Source organism: Labrus mixtus, chromosome 16 (assembly GCF_963584025.1).
Source record: "Labrus mixtus chromosome 16, fLabMix1.1, whole genome shotgun sequence".
Taxonomy (NCBI): domain Eukaryota; kingdom Metazoa; phylum Chordata; class Actinopteri; order Labriformes; family Labridae; genus Labrus; species Labrus mixtus.
This window is the reverse complement of record NC_083627.1, coordinates 25,901,939-25,926,186: the sequence shown is the minus strand read 5'-3', so window position 1 is coordinate 25,926,186 and position 24,248 is coordinate 25,901,939. Positions and strand designations below refer to the sequence as shown.

At 40.2% G+C, this 24,248-nt stretch overlaps 2 protein-coding genes across 14 annotated transcripts in view; both read right to left on the bottom strand.

Annotated features, from left to right (window-relative positions):
- The window catches only part of ahdc1 (AT hook, DNA binding motif, containing 1), a 14,285-nt gene extending 13,179 nt beyond the window's left edge, over positions 1 to 1,106 (bottom strand). For all 8 annotated transcript variants that reach the window (XM_061059096.1, XM_061059097.1, XM_061059099.1 and 5 more), the window contains exon 1: positions 557 to 1,106. The gene's annotated coding sequence lies outside the window, so the exon portion shown is untranslated. The remainder of the gene's footprint in view (positions 1 to 556) is intronic.
- A 515-nt stretch (positions 1,107 to 1,621) lies between these two features.
- On the bottom strand, positions 1,622 to 24,161 carry yrk (Yes-related kinase). 6 transcript variants are annotated; one of them, XM_061059109.1, is made up of 14 exons: positions 24,017 to 24,161; positions 20,422 to 20,530; positions 14,627 to 14,711; positions 13,617 to 13,859; positions 12,497 to 12,599; positions 10,686 to 10,784; positions 9,422 to 9,525; positions 9,150 to 9,299; positions 8,054 to 8,218; positions 6,252 to 6,431; positions 5,440 to 5,516; positions 5,197 to 5,350; positions 4,745 to 4,876; positions 1,622 to 2,766 (listed from the first exon to the last, which is right to left on the bottom strand). In XM_061059109.1, exons 4-14 carry the CDS (start codon positions 13,834 to 13,836, stop codon positions 2,558 to 2,560), a joined length of 1,593 nt encoding a protein of 530 aa, XP_060915092.1. In that variant the 5' UTR covers positions 13,837 to 13,859; positions 14,627 to 14,711; positions 20,422 to 20,530; positions 24,017 to 24,161; the 3' UTR covers positions 1,622 to 2,557. The 6 variants fall into 6 exon arrangements, with proteins under 6 accessions (XP_060915092.1, XP_060915090.1, XP_060915096.1 ...); XM_061059107.1 differs by having other exon boundaries at positions 14,668 to 14,711; XM_061059113.1 differs by lacking the exon at positions 8,054 to 8,218 and adding an exon at positions 7,335 to 7,490 and having other exon boundaries at positions 14,668 to 14,711.
- Positions 24,162 to 24,248: the final 87 nt, after the last annotated feature.

Below are 24,248 nucleotides of genomic sequence, written 5' to 3'. Positions count from 1 at the left end.
ATTTGAATTCAGAATCTGAAAAGTCCAGTCAAACTCACCCACAGTCTATGAAGGCAGCAAACAAACAAGACAACACAATAATATATATATATATATATAGCCTATATATATGTGTGTGTGTGTTTGTTTATGTGCCATACGTGTGACATTACCTGGGGCACTACTGTTTAATGTTGCCCTGATTATACAGTTTAAAAATTGAGGCAAATAAGGCTAATTTATGAGAAATGGGGAAAACAGGTGGGGGAACGTGGAGTTCAATGTGTGCGCATTCAATCACACTACGTGTGAGTGAATAATACCCTGTGTGTTAGTATGAGTTAAAGCATCATCATTGAATATTTCCCCACACACACATACCAACACTAAAGCCCAAATGACCCAGCAGCACGAGCTGTGTAATTGCAGAGCTCCGTCCGTCATTGGCAGTGACGAGGTTAATGTGAAACACTCAGAAAGATACGTAGCCAGAGGTGCGCAGCACAGCTGGCTGAGCGGACAGTAGCCTAAGCAATTTTTGGGTGTTGTGTACTTAAGACGCTGCACGCGCACTCACCACGGGAGAAAGAGAGTCTGAGGGTTCGCGCTGTTTGCTGGAGCTGTTGCGGTGTCAACGGTGGCTGGCGGTGCTGCGAGCTCTTGCGGCTGTCGGTGGTGGTGCTTTGCTCCTCTTCTTGCGCGGGTCACGGAGCATTTGCCTTGACGGCTGCAGCCGTCAGTGAGCAGCATTCCCCCTTCATATGGGCTTCCCGCGTCGGAGGGAGACAGTCCTCCCACATCAATGTAAACGCTGTCTCCTGCCGTCGCGCGCCACCGTCTCGTGCAGTTCAACGGAAACCGATCCTCTGGCTCACAGCAATATCTGCACCAACAAAGATGGGAAAGCAAAAACACAAAGGCATGGGAAAATGGACAAAATGTGTAGAAGAGAGATTGGTTCTCAGTCTTTTCCCCAATTCATGCGCTGACAGCCGCGCTCGAGCACTGTGCTCTGTTTTTTGTGACAGGCACGGGACTCCCCAGTATGTCGACCGTGCGCCCGTGCGTCTCTGCCTCTGCAATTCCAGCTCTGTCTGTTGTGCGCCCCTGTCTCCACTGAGCCTCACCAACGTGCCTAACAGTCCATCCAGGCACCCGTAGTTGGCTTCACTTCACACCTCTGGAATTATGGGAACAGTAGTTTACTGAAGACTGAAAGAACGAGCGTGAGAGAGAGAAAGAGAAAGAGAGACATTTCGAAATACTTTTTTTCTGGTACCAGCCATCGCCCATGAATACAATAGAATACGTAATTGTATAACTTAAAAGCTACAAGTGGTAAAACTGTAAGCCAGGTCTTGTGCATTTCCTATTGAGACATTCAATTCAAATGAATTGCTTCAAGGGATACATATTTCTATTTATTTTATTTATCTTAAAAACGTTAATGCCGTAAAGTAAAATGGGCAATTTCTAGATAGAAATATTTGGTCATCCAAGTCAAAAATACATTTTAGACTGAAATAAATTGTTATTCATTCCTGTATTTGAGGCAAGTCTGCATGTGAAGGTGCTCGTCTCTGACATGACATAGAAGGAAAACTACATACATGTTCAAAGACAATTAAAACAGAGGAAGTCATTACCCAGAAAAGATATCTTTATTACAATACCATGACAGGGGAATCTCAACACAAAGGTCACACATATATGTAAAACACTCTTTTTCCAAAATCTACTGACCCTGATCTTCCCCTTTGTGTTTAACATATATCCCTGCCCTCCCAATGAATGAAAACTGTAGGCCTATACATGTTAACTAGATAAAGAAGTTTTGTGATGCTCAGATATGTCTGAGTTAAATTATAACAACAGAGACAGTTCATACAAAATTTATATTAACATAAAAAGTCAAATAAGAGCATTTCTTACAATCTCTCAGACTATACTAAGTTTTAAATGTATTTTAAACCTAAAATAGCCTTTCCTTTGACCACATTTAGGCACAGGTTGGTGCATTGTTTGAAATTAGTCCTCATTTAAGATGACTGATATGTGTCTGTGTGCATAATCTGCTCAGTTACCATGCAGTTTCACCAGGTTCATTTTGACTCTTTCTCAAAGATGTTATAGTTAGATCTGAAATCTATTGCACTCTCTTTTATGTCTGTATCAACAGTTATAGGTAAAACGTCTGCTTACAACATTTATTTTCTCAGACACACATATCAAAGGATCTGAACATATATGGCAGCTGATCACATCATGTTCCAATCTGACTTCCCCCCACCTCAACACAACCATCTACATCTTCTTTCAGTTCCTTGTTGTCATGGTTACAGAGTAAAGCAACATTACTGCAAGGCCTGATGAGCAGAGCTCCAACTCTGCTCTTCATGATGGTTGAGTGATGTGTCCTGAATGGACTGCAGAGTATGAAGACCAAAAGAAGGGAAACCGCATCTACACAATCAAACAATGCAATGATATGTATTATATATGCGTACTGTTTGTGTGAGTGTGTGTGTTGTTTGTCCATTTATTGCTCCATATTTGTCCCCTGTGTGTGTTTGTGTGGTCACAGGTTTTCTCCCGGTTGATACTGCGGCTCTGTGGCAGTGAAGTAATCTTCCAAGAAGGACTGCAGGTACTCAAATGTATGCCTTTCGTCGGCCTCCCGCCTCCAGCACTGCAGCATCAGTTCATGGAGCGAGGCGGGGGACCCTGGGGCACAGGGCATCCGGTATCCCCTCTCCACCTGCTCCAGAACTTCACGGTTGTTCATGCCTAGAGGGAGGAGAGAGGGGGAGCCGGATGTGGGCGCAGGAGAGGAGAAGAGGATAAAAACACATAAAAAAATAAAATAAATAAAAACACTTCTAATGAATATAGAGACAAGAGAAAAACAAGAGAGGAAAACATAATCAAAAGAGTAGTAAGAATACTAAGGTTACCTCACAACACAATGCAAAGATGACATTTAGCTGACATACTGCAAATATACACATTTTATAGTATGCAAGAAAAGTATCAAAGAAGGAACTTTTATTGTGTGTTGATTTTGGCACACACTGTGGACAGAAGGGGATTTATGTCACACTGGTCCTGTTCTTTATACCTGTGTATTATTCTCTAAGAAAAAATCTCACCATGTTTCCTTTTAATCTGTCAACCATGGGTGTATTGATGGGAGGAAAGGTGGGGCAAACTACCCAGGGCCCCAGTGGAGAAATTAGCCATTAGGGCCTGAAATAGATTTTTTTTTCTTTTTTTCCAAACTTTAATGTGATACTAGTAAAAATATATATATATTTTTTCAGATATTATAAAACCTGTTTCAACACCATAACGTCATAAATAGAAGTCGTAGGCACCCACTCTTAGGTTAAAATTGTTTTTAATTAGTAAATATAGCAGGTAAACTCCTGCACACTGTCTAAATTGAACAAAAACAAGCTTCAGTTCTTTTCAACTGTGACGATAATTAAAAGGAAGGAGATTGTATCCTTTTAAAATGTGTGACGTCAAAAAGTATTGGGGGGGGGGGGGGCCCTGGTGGCACAGTGGTTAGTGCGCTCACCCCATGTATGGAGGCTGAGGTCCTCCAAGCGGGCGGCCCAGGTTCAAGCCCAACCTGTGGCTCCCTTCCCGCATGTACTTCCCCACTCTCTCTCTCTCTTCCTGATTTCCAGTTCTATCCACTGTCCTATCTCACCAATAAAGGTACAAAAAGCCCAATACAAGTAAGTATTGAGGGAGGAACATTTTGTTGACTTTAATTTAAAGCTTTTATTTGATTCATGTGTAATGGAGGTGTTGTAATAGCATTCTCACAGAGTTGGCGGAAGCTGCTGTGGAAGGGAGCAATGTGCGCCCCCGTGGAAGACTACTACTCACTGTAACACTTTTTAATGTGTATAAAGAATCCATGTTCTGCCTGAAATTACATTGTTTAATATTGCAATAATGATTTCAGTGTGATAAATAAAACAAAATTAAAGAGTGCATCAGCTAAAATTCACAGTTTGTATGTCTATCTGCTGTTCTTCATGTTGTACGAGATACCTGTGTCTGGAACATTTCCCTACTGAATCCAAAAAGCTTCTGTTTTTTTTTTTTACACATAAATTGTTACCACATAATATAAGAGAAGCTTGTAGCTGTAATGTGCTTCATTCAACTGCATCAAAATGGTATAAACACAACCATTGTAGCAGGACTCCTTCCAATAGTTAAATTGTACCTATGCTGAGTGAGAGCGCATTGCATCTATACATGAACTAATTTTTCTGATGTACTCTGATAAATTCGTATTTTTGTGATGTGTTTATTTCAAATGCTGATGTTGTGATAACAATGGAAATTGTTATTAATTGCGCAGCAACTGACAGCCGTTCATTTTATGTTAACTGAGTGAGAAAGGGCTTTTTTTCTAATAGCAGAGTCTGTGGGTTTGTGTGCACATAAGGAGACGTTTAAGCAAACTGCTACACTTTCATATTTTGCTTTAGAAACATATAAAACAGCTCAAAACTGGCAACAGCCCTGATCATGAGTTTAATGTGTTAAGTAGTGTTTTTCATGTGTATTTTAAGCAAAGTATTTAATTTTCAACACACGTTTTCATATGATAAATTTGATATATCTATTGCTTTAATTGACTTAAGTTAAGTCAAAAAAATAGATTTTTCACTGCACAGGATGATCAGCCTCTTACTGTGGGAGATGAAAAAGAAAAACTAAACCAGCAGATATCACACAGTACCTGGGTATGGCACCCGTCCCTTAGTGATGAGCTCAGTTAACAGGATGCCAAAGCTCCACACATCTGACTTGATGGTAAAGCGCCCGTACAATGCTGCTTCTGGAGCCGTCCACTTGATGGGAAACTTGGCCCCTGAAACCATGGAAACACAGTGAAGACATATAATCATATAATTAGGATAGGTTATGTATAAAAATATAGGCATGGCGGCAGAGGCAGACACTCTTAATCATCACTTTGTGCAAGCGTGGTTCTCCTCTTTGCTCTCTCTGATACACACACACACACACACACACACACACACACACACACACACACACACACACACACACACACACACACACACACACACACACACACACACACACACACACACACACACACACACACACACACACACACACACACACACACACACACACACACACTTACTCAATATAACATGCTGTTACCTTGTCTGGCTGTGTATTCGTTGTCTTCAATGAGTCGAGCCAGGCCAAAGTCAGCGATCTTGCACACCAGATTGTCTCCAACAAGGATGTTAGCTGCTCGCAGGTCACGATGGATGTAGTTCATCCTCTCGATGTATGCCATTCCAGCTGCGATCTATGAAAACATAGAGATTGAAAAGGCTCAGATAGACGGATCAATTCTGTCATTGTGTGTCTGTATTTATGTGTTTGTGTTTAACTCACCTGTGCAGCCATGTCCACCAGCTGAGGCAGCTTCAGACTCTGACCCTCACCATCTTTTAAGAAGTCCAACAAACTTCCTGAAAAAAAAGAGGGTTGCATCATGATTGGTCCCTAATGCCTCCTGGAGCTAATTTATTTTTGCTGTATAAAGGTGTGTACATACGGTATATTAGATACAATTATTCTGACAGATATGCTTGCAAATTCATGCAAATGATACACTTTAGTTTTTCTACATACAACTACATGCTAACTTTTATCAGCTTTCTTTTAATATTTAGTGGCTTTTTAAAGGTTTCACCTGCCCTCTGGCCATCTTCACACCAAGGTCAAAGGTCATGCTCAGAGGAAGAAAAATAATCTTTAGAATTAGAAATAATACAGAGCTTTGCCCTTCAGGGAGACACATGGGCCTGAACTCTGGTCTTCCACATTATAAAATGTCTCCCTAATCATTGCTACATAATTTAAATTTTCAGATAAATATCTTTATTTATTTTTTCTTCAGGCAATTTACATGTGCCTTTATTAGTAATAGAGTGGGGAATGAGACACAGCATAGGAGCCATAGGCCAGAAATAAACCCTGGCTACTGCTTTGAGGACTGTTTCCTATGTACAGGGGGCGCACAAACTAACCACTAGTCCACCGGCGCCCCAAATATCTTGATTTTTAAATGTCTCTTTAAGTTTTTTGTCTGCTTTTATTCTCCTTAGTGGGCAGGAAATGGTTTACAGATTGCCAGCAATAGGTGTTGATTCATACTGTATCTACAGTGTATTACAGGCATGGCAGTGTAATCAGCCTGCTACCTTGACTCATGAACTCAGTGATAATGTAGATAGGCTCCTCAGACACGACGGCGTAGAGCTGCACCAGCTTGTCATGGCGGAGTCTCTTCATGATCTGAGCCTCCTCCAGGAAGGCCTCAGGGGACATAGTCCCTGGCTTCAGAGTCTTCACTGCTACCTTGGTGGTACCGTTCCACATTCCTGGCATACAGACAAGGGGATGTGAGTGCAAACAGAGACCCACTGCGCAAGACAAAACTATTTCTGATGGCTTTCTAAACAGCTTTTTGTATGACAAACAAACACTCAGACTTCAAATAATATGTAGGTGGTGAGATATGTGGGATCAAAGTTCTGATGCATGCAGGTGATAGATACTTTTGGGAGCATGCATGACATGAGACAGGTGATGTTAGAGGTAGAGAGGACGGGAGGGAGATTTACTGGTCTTTCGTTAACTTAACCCTGAGTTATATAGACACACACAAAGCTTTGAGGCTTCTGGTAGAAACTCTGTATGGCTCGAAAACCCAATGTCTGGTTGGTTTTTAATTATTGAGAGGCAGTTTTTCCTTAGTCATCTCTGAAACTGGAAAAAAATGAGTCTCTGAGTCAGTATGAATGAATATAAGAGGGTCTATCCTTGATAAATATAAAGATGTGGCCTTGGGGAGTCTTCATATATGGGGAAAAAACAAACGTGGAACATTTTGAATCTCTAAAAATCTAACATATTCTTTTAAGTGTTTTTAAAGCCATTCTATAGCCAGAGAAAGTAACAAACCCGCTTTCAAAGACGAATGAATTGATTTTACAGAGCAAAAGTAAAAGTGTTATAATGCTTAGTTTTGGTGAGAGAAACTGTAGGATGATCTTAATTTGATCATATCAGGAATGTTATTGGACAACATCATGTGGGAATGCCAAGCCAGACTGGGAAAACAACAAACTTTACCTTCAAATACTGACACAAATGATCAGCCACAGCCAGACATTCATTATCACCAACAGTCTGTGCTTAGGAATGATAAATGATACAGTTTTATACTGGACGAACAGTTCTCCCTCTAAGCTTAAAAGGACTTCAGAGGTTGTCTTTCTCACCCATCCAAACGTCCCCGAAGCAGCCATGTCCCAGCTTGGTTTGCATGGACAGTGCCTCTCGAGGTACCTCCCAAGCGTCCCGCCCGAGGCCCATGGTGAGCGGGATAGAGTTGGGACAGGGCTCGGTCAAGAAATAACACAGCCCGTCATTGCTGCCTAACAGGGAGGAGGTGGAACAGAGGAAATGTAGAGGAAGGAAAGATTGGAAGTGGGTGGTGAAGAATGGGATAAAGAGGTGAGGTGGTGAGTTGAAAGATGAAGGAAAGATGGGTGGGGAGGAGGGGGGGTGACAAAGAGGTGAGGTGAGATGATGAAACATGCACATGCAACAACAGGGGAGAGGGGCTCATCTCTGCACAGCTGGATGTAAAATAAAGAAACATTTTTATTCATAAGACGCTGTCTCTGTGTAATTGTTATCACATACAGGGATTTATTAAGGATTTGTTTCACTGCTGCAGTTTCTACTCCACACACCATGTATTACTTTTGTGTGTGTTGTATTAATTTGTGTAGTCCTATCCTTTAGGTGTATTTCTCACAGGTAGACAAACCCAGGCAGATAAACAGGGCTTTACAGTGTGTGTGTTTACTGATGTCCTTGTCAACTGAAAACAACCAAGAATTGAATGAACCTGCTCATGTTTTAATACTTTTTCATCCAGGTGTGCTACAGATGTCACCTTGCCCCCACTGCAACAAAACATCCTACGTCCTACCCATCCAGACTTCTCCAAACTGGCCGTTGCCAAGTTTCTTAATCAGCTGCAAGGATTCACGGGGAATCTCCCACATATCCTTGGTCTTCACCGATAAGTCAGCCAGCTTAGGCATGCCCCGCTTACAACTGCCAATCAAACGGCAGCACAGTCCCGCCGCTCTCTCTGAACGAGAGAGGGGAGACAGACAGACAGGAGAAAAAAGGAGGAAACAAGATATAGAGAAAACAGAGAACAGAAGTGCCAACCGTGGAGATAAAGTGAGAACAAGACAGGTTGCTTATGCGCTTGGGCAACTGACAAGTTAATCACAAAGTCATGTATAAAGGCACACAGAAAGTGAAGCAAAAGAGACATAAACACACATCTTGAGCAGCAGAAACATCTATAGGTACAAAAATACAGTCAAAAGTCACAAACTGCAGAATGTTTGTTATCTTATCACAAACCACTAGGGGGCATATTTACACTGTGAGACGGCAGAGGAAGTAAAGGGTGTGAACACTACTTGTTTTAAAAACTGTGAATCAAGCTTGAAAAGTCTAGTGATGAAGGAAGTATTCTAGCCCGCCATTAAAGTAAAAGTATATTTTAAAGTGAATTTCTATGATCAAAGACATAAGTATTTATTTGGCATAAAGGCCCCTCCTGCAGTTTTTCTATTTGTATTACAAAATGAGATTATTATTTCTGATGCATTGATATGTTAGCCTTATTTTAATATTCTAGCTCTTGTAACTGGATTATTTTAAAGCAGAGTCGAGATTTATAAACTGATAATATACTTCTGATGAGTAATAAAAAAATGCAAACTCAAAATATTTTCCACTTTCCATGAAACAAAGCATAGTGCTACGAACGGAACTAATGTACAATAGAATTACTTTTTAAGTAGTCAATATCGTCATCACATTTTGATTCAAGTGAAGAGATAAGTACATTCTTCCTTGCAGCTGTGTAGAGAATGACTGCAAAAATATTCAAAACACATTTTTAAATGACGTCTATGGAAGTAGGAGCTTTTAGATCTGGAAAGCACATAAAAATGACAAAAAAAAGAAGCAAGTGTCCATGTGGCTGTGTGCATGTGGGTTACCTGTGTAGTGCTCTACCAGCTGCTGCACGGTGTCAAACTGAGATCTGGTAGTGATGTAGTAACCACCGTTGTCTAGTTTGCGGATCTTATAATGCTTTACGTGTTCTCCCTTGTTGTCATCCCAGTCACGGATAGACAGAGAGTAAGCACCTGTAAAGAAAGGTGGATTAAAAAAAAACAGAGAAAAACAGAAAGCTTAGACAAATTAGAGCAGTAACTGACAATGAAGACTTTATTTTTCTTGTGTGTTTTTCTAAGTGTGGTCTACTAACCCTTGGTGGTCTCGCTCTCTCGTATGAGGAAAGTACCCCTCTGGTTGCCCTGACCCAGCAGTTGTCTCTCCGCATCCTTCCTCCCCATCTTCCCAAAATACCACCTGTGGTCATGACAACAACACACAGATTAAATTCACATCATTTGAACCCAGCCTGAAAACTTCATATCACGACTTAAAGAAATCATCAGTGCAAGTAAAATACATTCACTGCTTTGTGATAATGTCAAGTCCCCCTTCACGGAGGTCAGCAAAGGAGTACCTCAAGGATCTATCCTTGGGCCACTTCTATTTACAATGTATATAAATAACATTTCAGAACATATTGAAAATTGTAAAATTCATCTGTATGCTGATGATGCAATATTATATGCCACTGCGCCCTCAAATATTCAAGCCCTTTCATTGCTACAGACCAATTTTAACTCTTACCAGCAAACTCTTGCTCATCTTAAACTGATACTGAACCCCCAAAAAACGAAATATATGTTCTTCTCAAGACAGAACACTGAACCCATTAATGCTACATTGTCAACAGTAGACAATGTAACAATTGAGTATGTCCAACAGTTTAAATACTTAGGTATCTGGCTAGGTCATGATTTGTCGTATAGGTCTCACATTTCTTGTCTAACTGGAAAAATAAGACCGCAACTTGGTTTCTTTATAGGATTATCTACAAACATTTCAAGCCATTCAACCAGATCTCAAAACTGGATCACTTTGAAAACACCAAGGTTTAGGGCTGAATGAGGAAAGACTGCTGTCGCTGGACCCATTAAGTGGAATAAATTTCAGAGGATAGCTACAGGAAGTGCCCTCTCTTGTTTCATACTGCGTTTTTCAAGAACTACCTAAGGAAGGAAATTGCAACTGTTTTAAAATGTGAAATCATTGAAATTGACATGGTGTGGAAGTATGAATATGTGTTTCGGTGTCTATGCCATTGTTTATATGTATTTGAGCTGTTTTTATTTTTTTATTGCTGCAGGTCACCCCTGGAAAAGAGACCTCGGTGTCAGTGGGTCCTCTCTGCTAAAATAAAGGATAATAAAATTAAATAAAAAAAATGTGCATCTGTGTGTGTGTGTGTGTGTGTGTGTGTGTGTGTGTGTGTGTGTGTGTGTGTAGCCACTTCCCTTTTTGCTGTGCAGTTTCAAGAGAGCCCACTGTCATTTGCTCTTGTCAACAGCTGTTGCTGTCTGTGTGCGGGCGTGTGTGGGTGTGTGCGTGTGTGTGGGTGTGTGCGTGTGTTTTCTCACTCTTCAGCCTGTATGGAGTCAACAGGAGCTACGTAATTGGACGGGATGTAACCTGAGTTGCCCGTGTCCAAAGAGCGAGCCTCCCACCAGTCACCCTCCCTGCAAAAAACACATACAAAACAACGATATGCATGTTAAAATACAGTCAAGTATGACACTAAAGTGGGGAGTTCAAGTGTCCAAAGGGCAGGACATGGTTGTTGAGTTGCAATAAGGGAGCAAAGATGAGCTGGTTAGTAACGTGGAATAGAGGATGGAAATGGAGCCAAAGACAAACAGTTCAGGAAGCAAAGGAATCTCTTAGACATATTAAGATTGTATGTAATACATGTATGTCGACAACAGAAAGTAGTGAGGAGAACATGGCTGTCGCTCAGGCTAAGCAGTGACAGTGGGTGAACTGGCAAAGTGTAGAGAATAGGAAGCTTAGCTGGAGGGACCTGTGGAATAAATAGTGGGTAGACGGGGACCCATCGTGCCCACTGTGTTCAGAGATAGCTACGTTGAGGGACATTCTGGCAGGCTGTGAGTCTAGTCTGTCAGAAGGTTGGTATACATGGCGACATAACCAGGTTTTGAAAAGCTTAGCAGCCAAATTGTAATGTTATAGATGACAGGTAAACTCAGGAAATATTCAGAAAAAGAGTGCAGCCTTTCAATTTGTCTGTGAGGGAGTGAAATATAAGGTAGGTAGATTTTTAAGCAGGCAAGAGTGAGGCCACCTAAAGAGTGCTCATGATTGGGAGATGCAGGTAGATCTAGGAGGAAAACCTGTTGTTCCACAGGAAATCATTTGCTTTAACTTCAGGCCTGATAGTAATATGGTCTTTGAGTCAGCAGATAGTTTATTTTATTGAACTGAAAGTTCCCTGGGAGGACGCATATTAAAGAAAAAATCTTAGATATGCAAGTTTAGGGGCAGAAGCTAAACAGTGTGGATGGAAAGTTAGGATTAGTCCAATAGAAGTGGGATCTAGAGGGTTCAAAGCACAATCAACTAGTGCATAAATGGGAGGACTGGGAGTTCTGGACAGAATTTAAGAAGTCAGTGGATTTAGATGAGGAGAAATAATGTGAGTTCGGGGCCGATACAAAGGTAGGAGAAACCCCTTTATCGCCTTTGTTCTCTTATCTTCCCTCAAGAAATTTGGGAGTGAGAACAACCAGATCATACCAGCCCCATACATCCCACTTGACAACTAGATGTCCTGGCTCTTACAGTGAACACAGAGTTGAGATGTGGGGGTAGACAGGGCCATGTGGTAGGTGGTATCCGTGTTGTCACTGCCTGGCTTACTCACACAAACAGAGTCTGGGTATGATCAAGGTGGAAATGCTGTTTGGGTTGCAGTGGTAAACTGATGGCCATGTGGTAGATTATGTAACTTCTCAGTAGGGCATGAGGACATAATAAGGATGAGGGGGCACAAGTATATTGTTTTTAATTCAAATGTATCAAATTACAAAATATCCTTTGTCTACATTGAAATGATAATGTCATTTCAATGTAGACAAAGGATATTTTGTAATTTGAACAAAATATGTTTCATTAATAGTACATTCCAAACAACTCATTTGACAGGAAGCAACATTTAAAACTCAAACACTGTAAACAAATGAATGACATTTTGGAAGTTATAACTCATCGCATTTAACAAATTTGAATCTGATCACATGAAGTTTAAGTTTAATACTCAGCCACCAATGTATTAATGGCCTTTTTATTAACACAACTGATCAAGGTTGTTTCTTTCCCTTAAAATAACAAAGGCATTAAACATATAGCTATATTTATGAACATGTGTACTTACGTGTTGTTGATGATCTGAAATTTCTCTCCTTTCTGAAACGTCAGGTCATCTTCAGTGCGAGCGTCATAGTCATACAGAGCTATAAAGAGAGTGACTCCACCACCTGTTTGCAGAGAAATACAGACAGAGACATAAATACACACACAACATTAGAAAACAGAAGAGATACATGTTTTAGTTAAAAACACATACGTTCATACAACTGAACTGAAAGAATCCAGAAGGGTGATTTATAGTGTTATAAAATGTCATAAACACAAGTACACATTTTCTCAAATAACTAATGTTTTTGTCTAATGCTAATTTATTGGAGTTCCTTTTGTTCATCCTAAGAGATCAGTTCTAGTATGATTTAAGTGTAATAGGTAGGGAACAAAATCTAAAGTATTTTCTTCTTGCAAAAAATGAATTTACTCCTTCAACAAGAGCTAATATGAGGCGTACTGCTCCTTCACAGCATCTCAGTAAGGAAACTTTGAGTGTATCTTGTGGTAACAGTAACTTGGCAAGACTTCTAAAAAAGAAAGCTGTAGCCTTGGGACACCTTCAAGTTAATTTTTAAGATGCATTTTTTTCTCAATACAAGTCATAGTTAAGTGAGCATTGATTCATGACAGAATGAAAAAAAGGGATGGTTGAGTTTTCTTCATCTGTTAATATTTTTTCTATAATAAAAATACTGCTTAACAGAGAAACACAATCACAAGATACATGATGGTAAAGGGTACATGGTAAAGACTACTCAAAGCTGTTTTTACACTGCAGGTCTACACCTACCCATTCACATTTATTCACACACTGATGGCAGCGGCTGCTATGTAAAGTGGTCATCAGTATTAACTAATCACATTAATAAATATTCACACCACGCTGACAAATCAGTGGAACAACTTGGGGTTAAGTGTCTTGCTCAAGCTAGGGATCGAACCCCAGACCTTCCGGTTAAACAATGACCGATTATAACACACTGACCCACATCTGCCCAGATGTCTCTTACTATAAATGTATCTAATTATTTAGACAATCATCACAGACTTATAGATGCATAACTGAGAAAACACAAAGTAGGATAGAAACAAATCATTTCTGACACACATGCAGTCCTCGTCCAGACTAATACCTCCAGGCCGCTGGTGTGTGTTGGTGTTGGCGAAGATAGCGCTGGAGGAAAAGCCCTTGTTGAAGTCCGGGATGCTCTGAGTGGGGTCCGGGCAGTAACGGCCCTGAGTCAAGGCCGTGGACGACACTCCATCTGCGTTGCTAGGAGACAGATCTGCAATGTCTGCTGATGATGCTGCTTCTTTGGCAGACTTTTTCCGCTTGCAACAGACACACCCCATAATAACCAGCGCAGAGACGGCGTCTGTGAGAACAGGAAGAGTTAAAGACACTTGCTGCCACATTATTTCATGTGTCAATGTCTAAATTTCTTCTCTTCATATATGAATATAGTTGTTGAGAGATAAAAACGAAAGTTAGTTTAAATGGATGCCTGCTTAGCTCAGTACTTAACACATTGGCCGCAAGTTCGACTGGCACTTTAGTGCAATAATTTAACCAGCCCTTTCTCTCTTTCTCAAATTCCCTATCCTTTTTCAGCTGTCCCATCTTATACAGGCAAAAGGGCCAAAGAAAATCTTTAAAACTTTTTTTTAAATCTTAGAATAAAATTAAGGAGCACGGTCAACCAAAATGTATCATCTCTGATAGATAAAAGTTTAATCTTATAGTTTATCGAATCAAGATAACAAAAAAAGGATGGGCCAAATTCAAGCAGCGGAGTCTTAAATTTACAGACTTTTTAGCCATAGGTTGAGTCATTGCCACACAAAGGCAGGATCCTACATTTCACACATATAACACAACAAAACCTTGACTCGGACCACCACTGCCTGATTAACAGACACATTTTCTATCTCTACCATTTAACGCTAATAATCTGAAGTCTCATGCAAAATCTTTGATGACCCTGAAGACATCACTATGGCATCACAAGGGTTAACAATTCAAACACTGGAAAGCTGCTCAAGCCACAGAGGGTCTCCCATGATGAGCTGTACCATATCTCAGAAATGCCCCTTTAATTTCTGTAACCACCTATTTCTGAAAAAATGCAGCGAGACTACTTACAAAAAGTTTAAGGAGGAAGAAGAAGTTCACTTTTCTCTCACCTGATGTCTTCCTCTTTCAAATCATCTGTCAATCACCATCGCCACTGAAAAAAAAAAAAAAAGAGGCACGAGGTGAGTGACGAGGGCTGGGATGAGAGAGCGGGGCAGGGGAGGATGAGAGGATGAGTGGCAGAGACACAGAGACAGAAGAGGTGATAGAGAGTGTGAGAGAAAGGCTCAGGGGTGGTAAAGCGTGAATAAGAAGATGTGTGAAGGGAGACGAGAGGAGACAGAGAAGTAAGAAAAAAACAGACAGAGACAGCTCGAGATAGGGAAAGACAAAGAGAGATGTGAGGTTAGCCACTTCCTTTTTCGCTGTGCAGTTTCAAGAGAGCCCTCAGTCACTCGCTCTGGTCAAAAGCTGTGTGTGTGTGCGCGCGCGTGAGAGAGAGAGAGACTTGGTGTTGTGTTGAAATCTAACTGTAAATGTCATCATTAAACAGGTATAACTGACAGAGACAGTCACTGCAAATTTGTTTCACAAAGTGTTCATGCATATACAGTAATTCTGACTTCCAGTTTTTTTAGCGAGGTGCATTGTTTGACCTGAACTTGTGTTGACAAAGCCTGTACCAGTAGAGGAAATAACATACAGAGAACACTGTAAAACATTTTAATTGTGTGCACAGACTTCTGCACCCAGTCACGTCTATGTGGGAGGTTTTTGCGGGAAGGTCTCGACATGTGTACTGCTGCAAGCCAAGAGTTTATAAGGTACTCTAACGCAAACATTTCATCAGGAAAGCCTAGCTCCAAGAGAGTCTATAATGTACCCAATTGCCATCTTCATACCCATAAATCAGAATCAATACCTGTGAAAACTATTAACAAAAATGGATCATTTTAACATTTAGCTCTGTTGTATGACCAGAGTTTAAAAGGCATGCTAACAAATAGGAAACATAAGGCCTTACGATTCAAACTGGCAACAATTAAAGCCGCCTTAACTTCAGTCAACAGCTTTCCCGCCTACTGAGGAATTCCAGGGAAGTCACACAAAGGAAGAACAACACAGGTTACAACAGGGAGTGACAACATAAACCAACACTTTCAATATAAATACGCACACAAGAGCTCCCAATGAACGATGCAAGATTTGTATCATCCACAGTGGTGATTCCCAGAAATACCTTTTAGTCTTAAAGTAACACAAGCTATCACAGGCTACATCCAGAAGGGCCAAAATGTGCAAAAATTTGACTTTTGCCCAAGTACGCACATACACACTCACTATCAGGCCGGCCATCAGGAGAGCTAAAGGAAGTAAGCCCTGTTTGAGTTTCCTGTCCACCCTTCTGATGGCTCCCCCCTTTTCCTGGAAACTCAGGACACAGTCCATCCACACACAAAACAACAAGCAGCTGCAGGGCCACAAACACCCCCAACACACACATACACACACTCACACATCTTCCTCTCTGTTACTCTTATATTTGCCAACACCCTTCAACAATAACCTTTCATACTATCTGACCTATCTTTGTGTTTCTGATAAAGCTCAAAAAGAAGAAGTAGAAGAAGATGCCTCCGCCCTTTCATTTTTATCTTACCTCCAACAAGTCTCTCATATCTTCTTTTCTGCTTTTCATATCTTTTTTTGTGGCAATGACTACTTTCACTTATGAACTATTTTCAGTAATAAGCTCAAGTTTTGTTAATGCAAACACAATTACCAGGTGAATACAGTGTGGCATGAAATATTTGTTCACACACTGCCCTTCATTAGAAACCCTTTTGTACATGCAGTTCACTAGTGCTGCGCAGTTAATGAAGTTTCAATTTAAAGAGGTCATATTATGCACTTTTTGGGGTTCATATATTTAATCTATGTACCTACTAAAGTATGTTCACAATAGCTAAAGTTATAAAAAAGTGTCTGTTTTCATGTTCTGTCGCTCCATGCACCAGCTCGCTTCTGACTCTCTCTCTAAGGCTCTGAAGTGCCCACGTTCTCTTATATCTTCTTTTCTGCTTTAAAAAAAAAAAAAAAGATGTGTAGATGACCACAGGCAGTTTCAGAAAGATAACAATATGTGTGCGTGTGAGTATTCTCTCTCTCACACACACACACACACACACACACACACACACACACACACACACACACACACACACACACACACACACACACACACACACACACACACACACACACACACACACACACACACACACACACACACACACACACAGAGGACTGTTTGCCGGACAGTCATTGTTCTCCACTGAGATTCCTGTTGACCAAATGTTCTTGCTCTCTTCCTCTCTGCACACACGCTGTGATAATTCATAAATGCAGTCTGATGATTCACTTTATCTGAGGTGTTAATACAAAAAAGAAAAGACTATCATAAAACAGAAAGTCACAAATTAAGGCAGCAGAAGAGTGCACGGTGCACGCCCTACAGGAGCAAGGATTCACTAGTGAAGCATGCAAATAGAGCCAAAACAACTGTGTACCAACATGTTCTTCATGTTTTTGGTTTAAAAGGTAAGTATATCCTCTGATCAGTCAAAGACATCTAAAGTACTAGAGGAGAGAGAGTCTGTGACAGGAATGGGTGGTTTATTCGGTAGCACACTGCTGCCTTTATAGAGTTTGTGTGTGTGACAAAAGCCTGCATATGCACCCGTCACACCAAAGTTATTTTTAAGATCGGTTTGAGTTCCTCATTGCTTTTTAAAACCAAGAGCACAAATGTGATCCAGTAAGCAACAAACTTTAATGATGACCAATTATGGAAGAGTTTTTTTGTGGCAAGGACTACTTTCACTAATGAACTATTTTCAGTAATAAGCTCAAGTTTTGTTAATGCAAACACAATTACCAGGTGAATACAGTGTGGCATGAAATATTTGTTCACACACTGCCCTTCATTAGAAACCCTTTTGTACATGCAGTTCACTAGTGCTGCGCAGTTAATGAAGTTTCAATTTAAAGAGGTCATATTATGCACTTTTTGGGGTTCATATATTTAATCTATGTACCTACTAAAGTACGTTCACAATAGCTAAAGTTATAAAAAAGTGTCTGTTTTCATGTTCTGTCGCTCCATGCACCAGCTCGCTTCTGACTCTCTCTCTAAGGCTCTGAAGTGCCCACGTTCAGAGTCCCCACGTGTGCCAAGTCTGATCTGATTGGTCGGCCTGTCGGCTCTGCCGTAATTGGTCAGTCGCTCAGCACTGTTCTCGGAAATGTCCCGCCTCTTTTACCATATTGGGAATTCAGCCACTTTGGCTCCAAAGGGAGCATAAACATTAGCACCTTAGCACTACTGTGCTACCGCAGGCTACGTCATATCATGGGCGTGCTACAGAAGTTAACGGGCGTGCAACATGAGCTGCTGGGCTTGCCACAACGAGCCAATGGGCTTAAATCAGTGACATCACACTGACAAGACGTCACACTGGCAAAAAATTTTCGAGGGGGGCTAGAACCGAGCGTTACATGCAGCTAATGCTACAGCTAACAGGAGGACGTAGGAGAAGCTGCGTTTCCGCGGACTTTGAATTTTTGCACATAGATGTGCCTAAACATGCACAGGACACTTGGAAAACACACTAAAGAGCATATAAAACCAGAAAAAGAATAATATGGGACCTTTAAGTTATGATTTTGGCTTCCAAGGATCATGAAAACAAGACAACCGAGATTAAATGATAACTCTGTCCCATGCTGTGGGACAGAGTTATCATTTGTGCTCGTTTTGTCCATATTTTGTATCTTTTCTTTCACTGCATTGTAATGTTGGAAGGTCCAGAAACATGTTGTAGAGATATAAACCAACAGACAGTATTAGGAGACTCCTTCTTCTCCTCCTCCTCCTCTTGCACCCTCACCATACGGAGTATCTTGACTTGTGAGAGTGCGTAAAATTGAGATAATCCTCCCCATGAGGTGTGAAAGGCAGTTCTGGAATATTTCAAGACCAGAAAGTCCTGAAAGTCCTGAAATGGTCTGGAAATTGTCTTGACTCCATATGTGAAAAGGGATCTAGTCTAAAACAGTTTGTCGCTCTGCTACTGGTGTTAAAACTTCCTGATGGTGTATCAACAAAATAGCAATGTCATTGTTTTACCATCACAGCTCTGCTCTTGCCACAGTTTGACCCCAAAAACGACTTTTTCAATCATACCCACTCCACTGAGGGTTAAGTACTTCTTTAGTTAGCTGCTTAGATATTAAACACCACTTCAATGACGGGGGTTTCACAGTAGATTTGTATACCAGCTTGCAGATAGAGAAGAAATACTATTATTAACTGTAGTTTCTCCTCCTGTCAAACCTTTCAAAAGTCTGATGACTCATCCTGCACCACTCATATACTAATCTTTCAACCAATAAAAAAAAGCTTATTGAAGCTTTGTTTTAAATGTATTTTTAGATTGCTCTGTCATGGTTACAGTCATTGAAAATAACTATATGGAAACATCAGTCTCCTTCAAGTTGGTCTCGTTAGCTTTTGTAGGTCATATAGAAGCATCAGTATTAACTTGTGTTTCTTGTGTTTCATAACCAGCGTAACACTTTTCACAAAATGTTTAAAAAAAGTATTCTATTATTATCAGCAAGTTAAAAAAAAGCTAAATTTACAGAACTGATTTCAGTTTCATTGTCTATTTTTTCTGTTGATTATAACTTGAGCATTAGCATGTAGGCAGACGTTTCATGTTGCAGTTGGTCAAGTTGAATGTTCCTTCTATAGTAATGCATTTTCTATCATACATTAGATATTTTGTGAGTAAAGTCTTACTATGAAAAAGCCTCGGCATGAATAAGTAAAAGTACAATATCTCGGTCTTAAATGTGGTAAAGTAGAAGGTTATACTTAAGTCGTAATACAAGTTGATATAAGGAAGCAAATAAAGTCTCTGCTACAAAGCATTAGCACACACTCAGTGCACTCTCATAAAATCACAATAACCTCACCCTCTATCGTCGAGCCTGCAAACATCCAAATCCAAAGGACCCACCCTTTCCTGCACAGTGGACTGCAGATAAGCTGCTCCCAGTGGGGACACAGAGCAACACACACATACACACACTTGTACAAGTTGTTCAAATCGGTTGAGTTTCTGTACTTACACATATTCTCTGCTCAGACTTTCTCCATTGCCCCTCTTCTTTTTTGCTTGTTCCTGCATCTATTTCTTACCTTCTTATTTTCTCTCTCTCATTAACAGGAAGCCCCAGAGGATGAAAAATGTGAGTGCAGCGAGAATGTTAGGACAATGGGAAGCAAGCTGTCACCGAACCCACATACGCACAACACACACAATCATACATGGAGTACAAACATACACACACTCTGAAGGGAGTGGGACAACAGAAGGGAAGGGGGAGAGCAATGGAAAAGTAAGGTGTTTCGGTCATCGGGACGTCCTGTTTCCACATGAGGTCACCACATCCTCCAGATACAGAGGACTTAGATGGCTTGTTGGAAGGCATTCATAAACATTTATGTGACTTGAGTGAAACTAACAGTGTTAAATCTGGGCTTTGTTCCTATCAGGGCAACAAAAAAGAGAGCCCACCTCAGGTTGTAACAGTAACCACAAGTTTCAAAACCTGGACAAAATCAGCTGAAAGACTCAATCCTGGAGCGTCAGAAATCAGACGTCAACAAAAATCTGTCACCGTTTGTGGGAAAGTTTTATGACAGTGGCTATATGTCCATTTGTAACCCTCCCGCTTAAACATATCCACACCCCCTTCCTTCCTGCCTAAACCCGAGGCTAAAGACAGGAACTGACCTCGTAAAGAAACAGGAAGTGATGATGAGGTCCAGCCTTGGACAGCCTAATGGCGCCTTCTCTTCAATTCCACCTCAAAATTCCACGAAAACACCTTCATACAATCCCACTTGAAAGGAGGAGAGAAACAAACAATAAAAAGTTGGATTATTTAAAATATAAGTGGAGGTGTGACTATGCGACCTTCCTACACCCTGTCATGATGAAGGAATAAGCACAGACATCAATAACCTCATAATGGCTTCAAAAGTCCTCAGATAGACGGACATGTTAAGGAAACATCCAGCCCTGCCTTTTCCTTAAGCAGGTTTCCTGTATGTGTTGGGCATTAGGCCTTGATATTACCCAAGGACATTTTTGAAACATTTGCAGGACACATGCAGAGAAAACATCCACTAGATCTCAAATGATACAGTCAGTGTGTGTGCTAAAAGTCCAGATCTCATATAAGACTGTGTGACTTAACAATAACTGATAGTCTTTGTTTCTAACACAAGATATTTGATGGGAACTAGTCACACTTTTAAAGACTGCTGACCAAAGTGTCTGGTAAATTCCACTTTTTCAATACTGCAATGTTAGGGGCTTGACTTCTTAGTTTTATTCTCTGTGGTGTCTGACCAGCATGAAGAGTGGAAGTACTGTGCCTGCACTTTATTAACTTCTCGAAGAGACCCAAACTTCCGTTTATCTAACAGTAAGAACTCCAAAGTTACACAATTTTAACAAACACAATTTACACACAGTTCTAAGGAGGTAGGCCTTGAGTGGTGGGACAATAAAAAATAGTATACTCATCTAGGTTTGTATGGTGCTACTTGCATGTCTTTTTACATCATTTGTTACACAGACTTTTTAGTTTTCTTTTAAAGAGTTGGCAACTAAACTGAAAAGGGTCAAAACTGAAGACAAAAACACAGTTGATGCTGATACAGTGGTAGCAGAAGTCTGCCAAGCTGTGACTTCACTACAGAATAATAAATCACCAGGTCCCTACTGCTTTCCTATTGAATATTATAAAGCATTTCTGAGTAATCTGACATCCCCTCTCACAAACATGTTCTTATAGTCATGTATGACAGAAGAGCTGCCACCCAGCCTTGAAATGGAAACTATAATATTCTTAACCAGGTAAAAATCAAACGTTACTTTGTTTCCTACAGGCCTTTAAGTTTAATGAATGCTGACGATCTGTCAAACTGATTGTAAATTGACTTGAGAAAGATGCTCCAAAAATCATTCATGCTGATGTTACAGACTCTATTGGAGACAGACAAGGCTCTGATAATGGACGCAGACTATTTCCAATTATAAAATAACGCCCCCCCCCACCAAAAAAAAACAAAAGGCCCTCCGCTTGTCATTTCAATGGATGCTTTCAAAGCCTTTGACAGAATCAAACCTACATTTCTTTTTGAGATCCTCGTGGCAATGAATTTTAGATTTAAATTTATGAAATATGTTGAAACAATTTCCAATGCTCCAAAGGCAAGTTTTCTGTCTAACTTTATCTCCCTTTTGAGGAGCTGCCATCAAGGATGTCAGCCTCGCCATTACTTTTTAACCTGGCTATTGAACCCTTGGCCATTGCTGGAATAACATTTGGATTCACTGAGCATATGGTAGAATTTTATGCTGTTTATCTTTTACCATTAAGATTCATTAAATTCATCTCCCCTTCTCTTAGATTGCTCAAAGAATTACAGCACTGCATCTGGCTGTAAGTTAAACTTCACTAAAAGTTTTTTAAAAACCTTGCCATGTATTGTGTACAATAGCCAAACAAACTACCTCACCTTTTAAATGGTCTCCCAATGATTCCAATAATTCAGAATCTATAGGTTGGGAATTCTGCTGCTAAAATTTACACTGAAAATTATATTAAATTACTGGTACAAAGCCAAATTAATCTAAAAAGATGGATGTCTTACCACGGTCCTCGAACACAATAAAGATGAATCTTTTACCTAAATTCAGATTTTTCTTCCCCTGAATTCCTTTAAATAGGAGAGACTTTCAAAGCTCTAAATAAAATGATGGCATCATTTGTGTGGAACAAAACCCCTCAAGAGTCAAGTTTAATATGCTACAGAATCTTATTCGAAAGGCGACTTTAACCTCCCTGATTTTTCAAATCTCACCTTACATCCGAGTTTGAGCCAATTTGGACTGGTTTGCTTCAGAAGACAAGGAGAGAAGAAGGCTATCGCTAGAAACAATAACTGAAAATAACTCCTCTGAACGTAGTTCCTTTATTGAGTAACAAAGGGGTGCTCAGTTTCATCAACAAGAAGCCAATAATACTAAATACATTTATCTCATGGCAGGAGGCCAATTCCATCTTCAAACCCAAGGGGTCACTTTCTAAAAAACAATCAAATTTGGAATAACCCAAATATTCCAACTCCTTTAGCAGATAGCATGATCAAAAGATGGATTGATCAAGGCATTTGATGGAGATTTAAATACAGGAGGTATTTCTTCTAGTTTTTTTGCATATAAACTGCATCAACAAAACTTGTTACTTGAATATCAGACACTGGGTCAAAGCAAGCTCAACTACATTTCTTTATGCAAGGGGAAACTCTTCTGAGGAAACGGTTACTAATTGCCTCCCATACCTTGACCAGAGGTCTAACATCTGTCATATACAATATCCTTAACAACAATTCTCCTGAAAAGAGAAACCACCCAACCACACAAATGAGAATCAGAATGAAATCAGAATGAAATGATACACAATGCTGAATGGTACAAATATTCTTGATCTCCACAAAGCACAGACTTGTCCAGTTTAACATCATGTACAGGATAGTTTGCCTGTTAGCCAGAAATGTTAAGATACTAATACAGGTTTTATGTATTTTATTTTACTGGCCAGTACCTCAGGTAAAAGATACATATTGATAAAGTGGAAATCTGACCTCCCTCCCTCACAAAGACATTGGCTCAATGAATTAACATTTTACTGTACTTCAGAGAAGATCCTCTACAATGTAAGGAAAAGAGCCACAATGATTTGATGAGCCTTCATACATGCCTTACCTCGACTGAAATGTGATAATTGATACTCAGCTTCTGTTCGACACAAAAAGTAGTGTTACAAACCAAACCTAACTCTAGGTTAGGGTGGGGGGATATCTGCTTTCTAATGTCCAGTCTCCTCTTTTTTTAAGTTAAAACAGACTTTGCACTCTACATTTGCTTTTATCCACATTATTTTCTTCCTTTATCTTAATGTACTGTGTATTTCTTTATTGTTTATAATATTACTAATATTGTTAGGCCTATTTATATTGTATTTATTATTAAAACTGAAAGCGGAGCATATATGATCTGCATTGATTTTCAAAAATTAAAAAGAGTTGTCAAATACTGGCGACTTCCTCCACACATTCAGGATAAAGAAGTGAATTAAAACCCACAGCGTAGTAAATGCAGGGGAAGCTTTCTGTAAATATCATGTTTGAAAGTGAACTCTCAAAGTTTGACGGTAAAAGGAAGTACTTCAAACATAACAAACCACTCATTCAGAAAAGAAAACACAAGACATTTTACGTTTTCAAACATTATGTGATGAATGGAGCGGACATACCTGACCCGATAAAAGCTTTTATCCCTGAGAGTCCTGGTGTAGAGCAGAGTGTGAGTGGTGTCTCCTATGGGTGCCTCGCACTGAACGGAGCAAGTGGACGCGCGCGCTTCGTCCACGCGCCCAAAGGTGTCCACCCTATAGAGCGCGCACGTGCAATAGTCAGCTATATAGGGCTTGTTAGGAAAAAGGTAAGCAAGCAATTCTAGCCAATCTGTTGGAGATGCGGGTAATT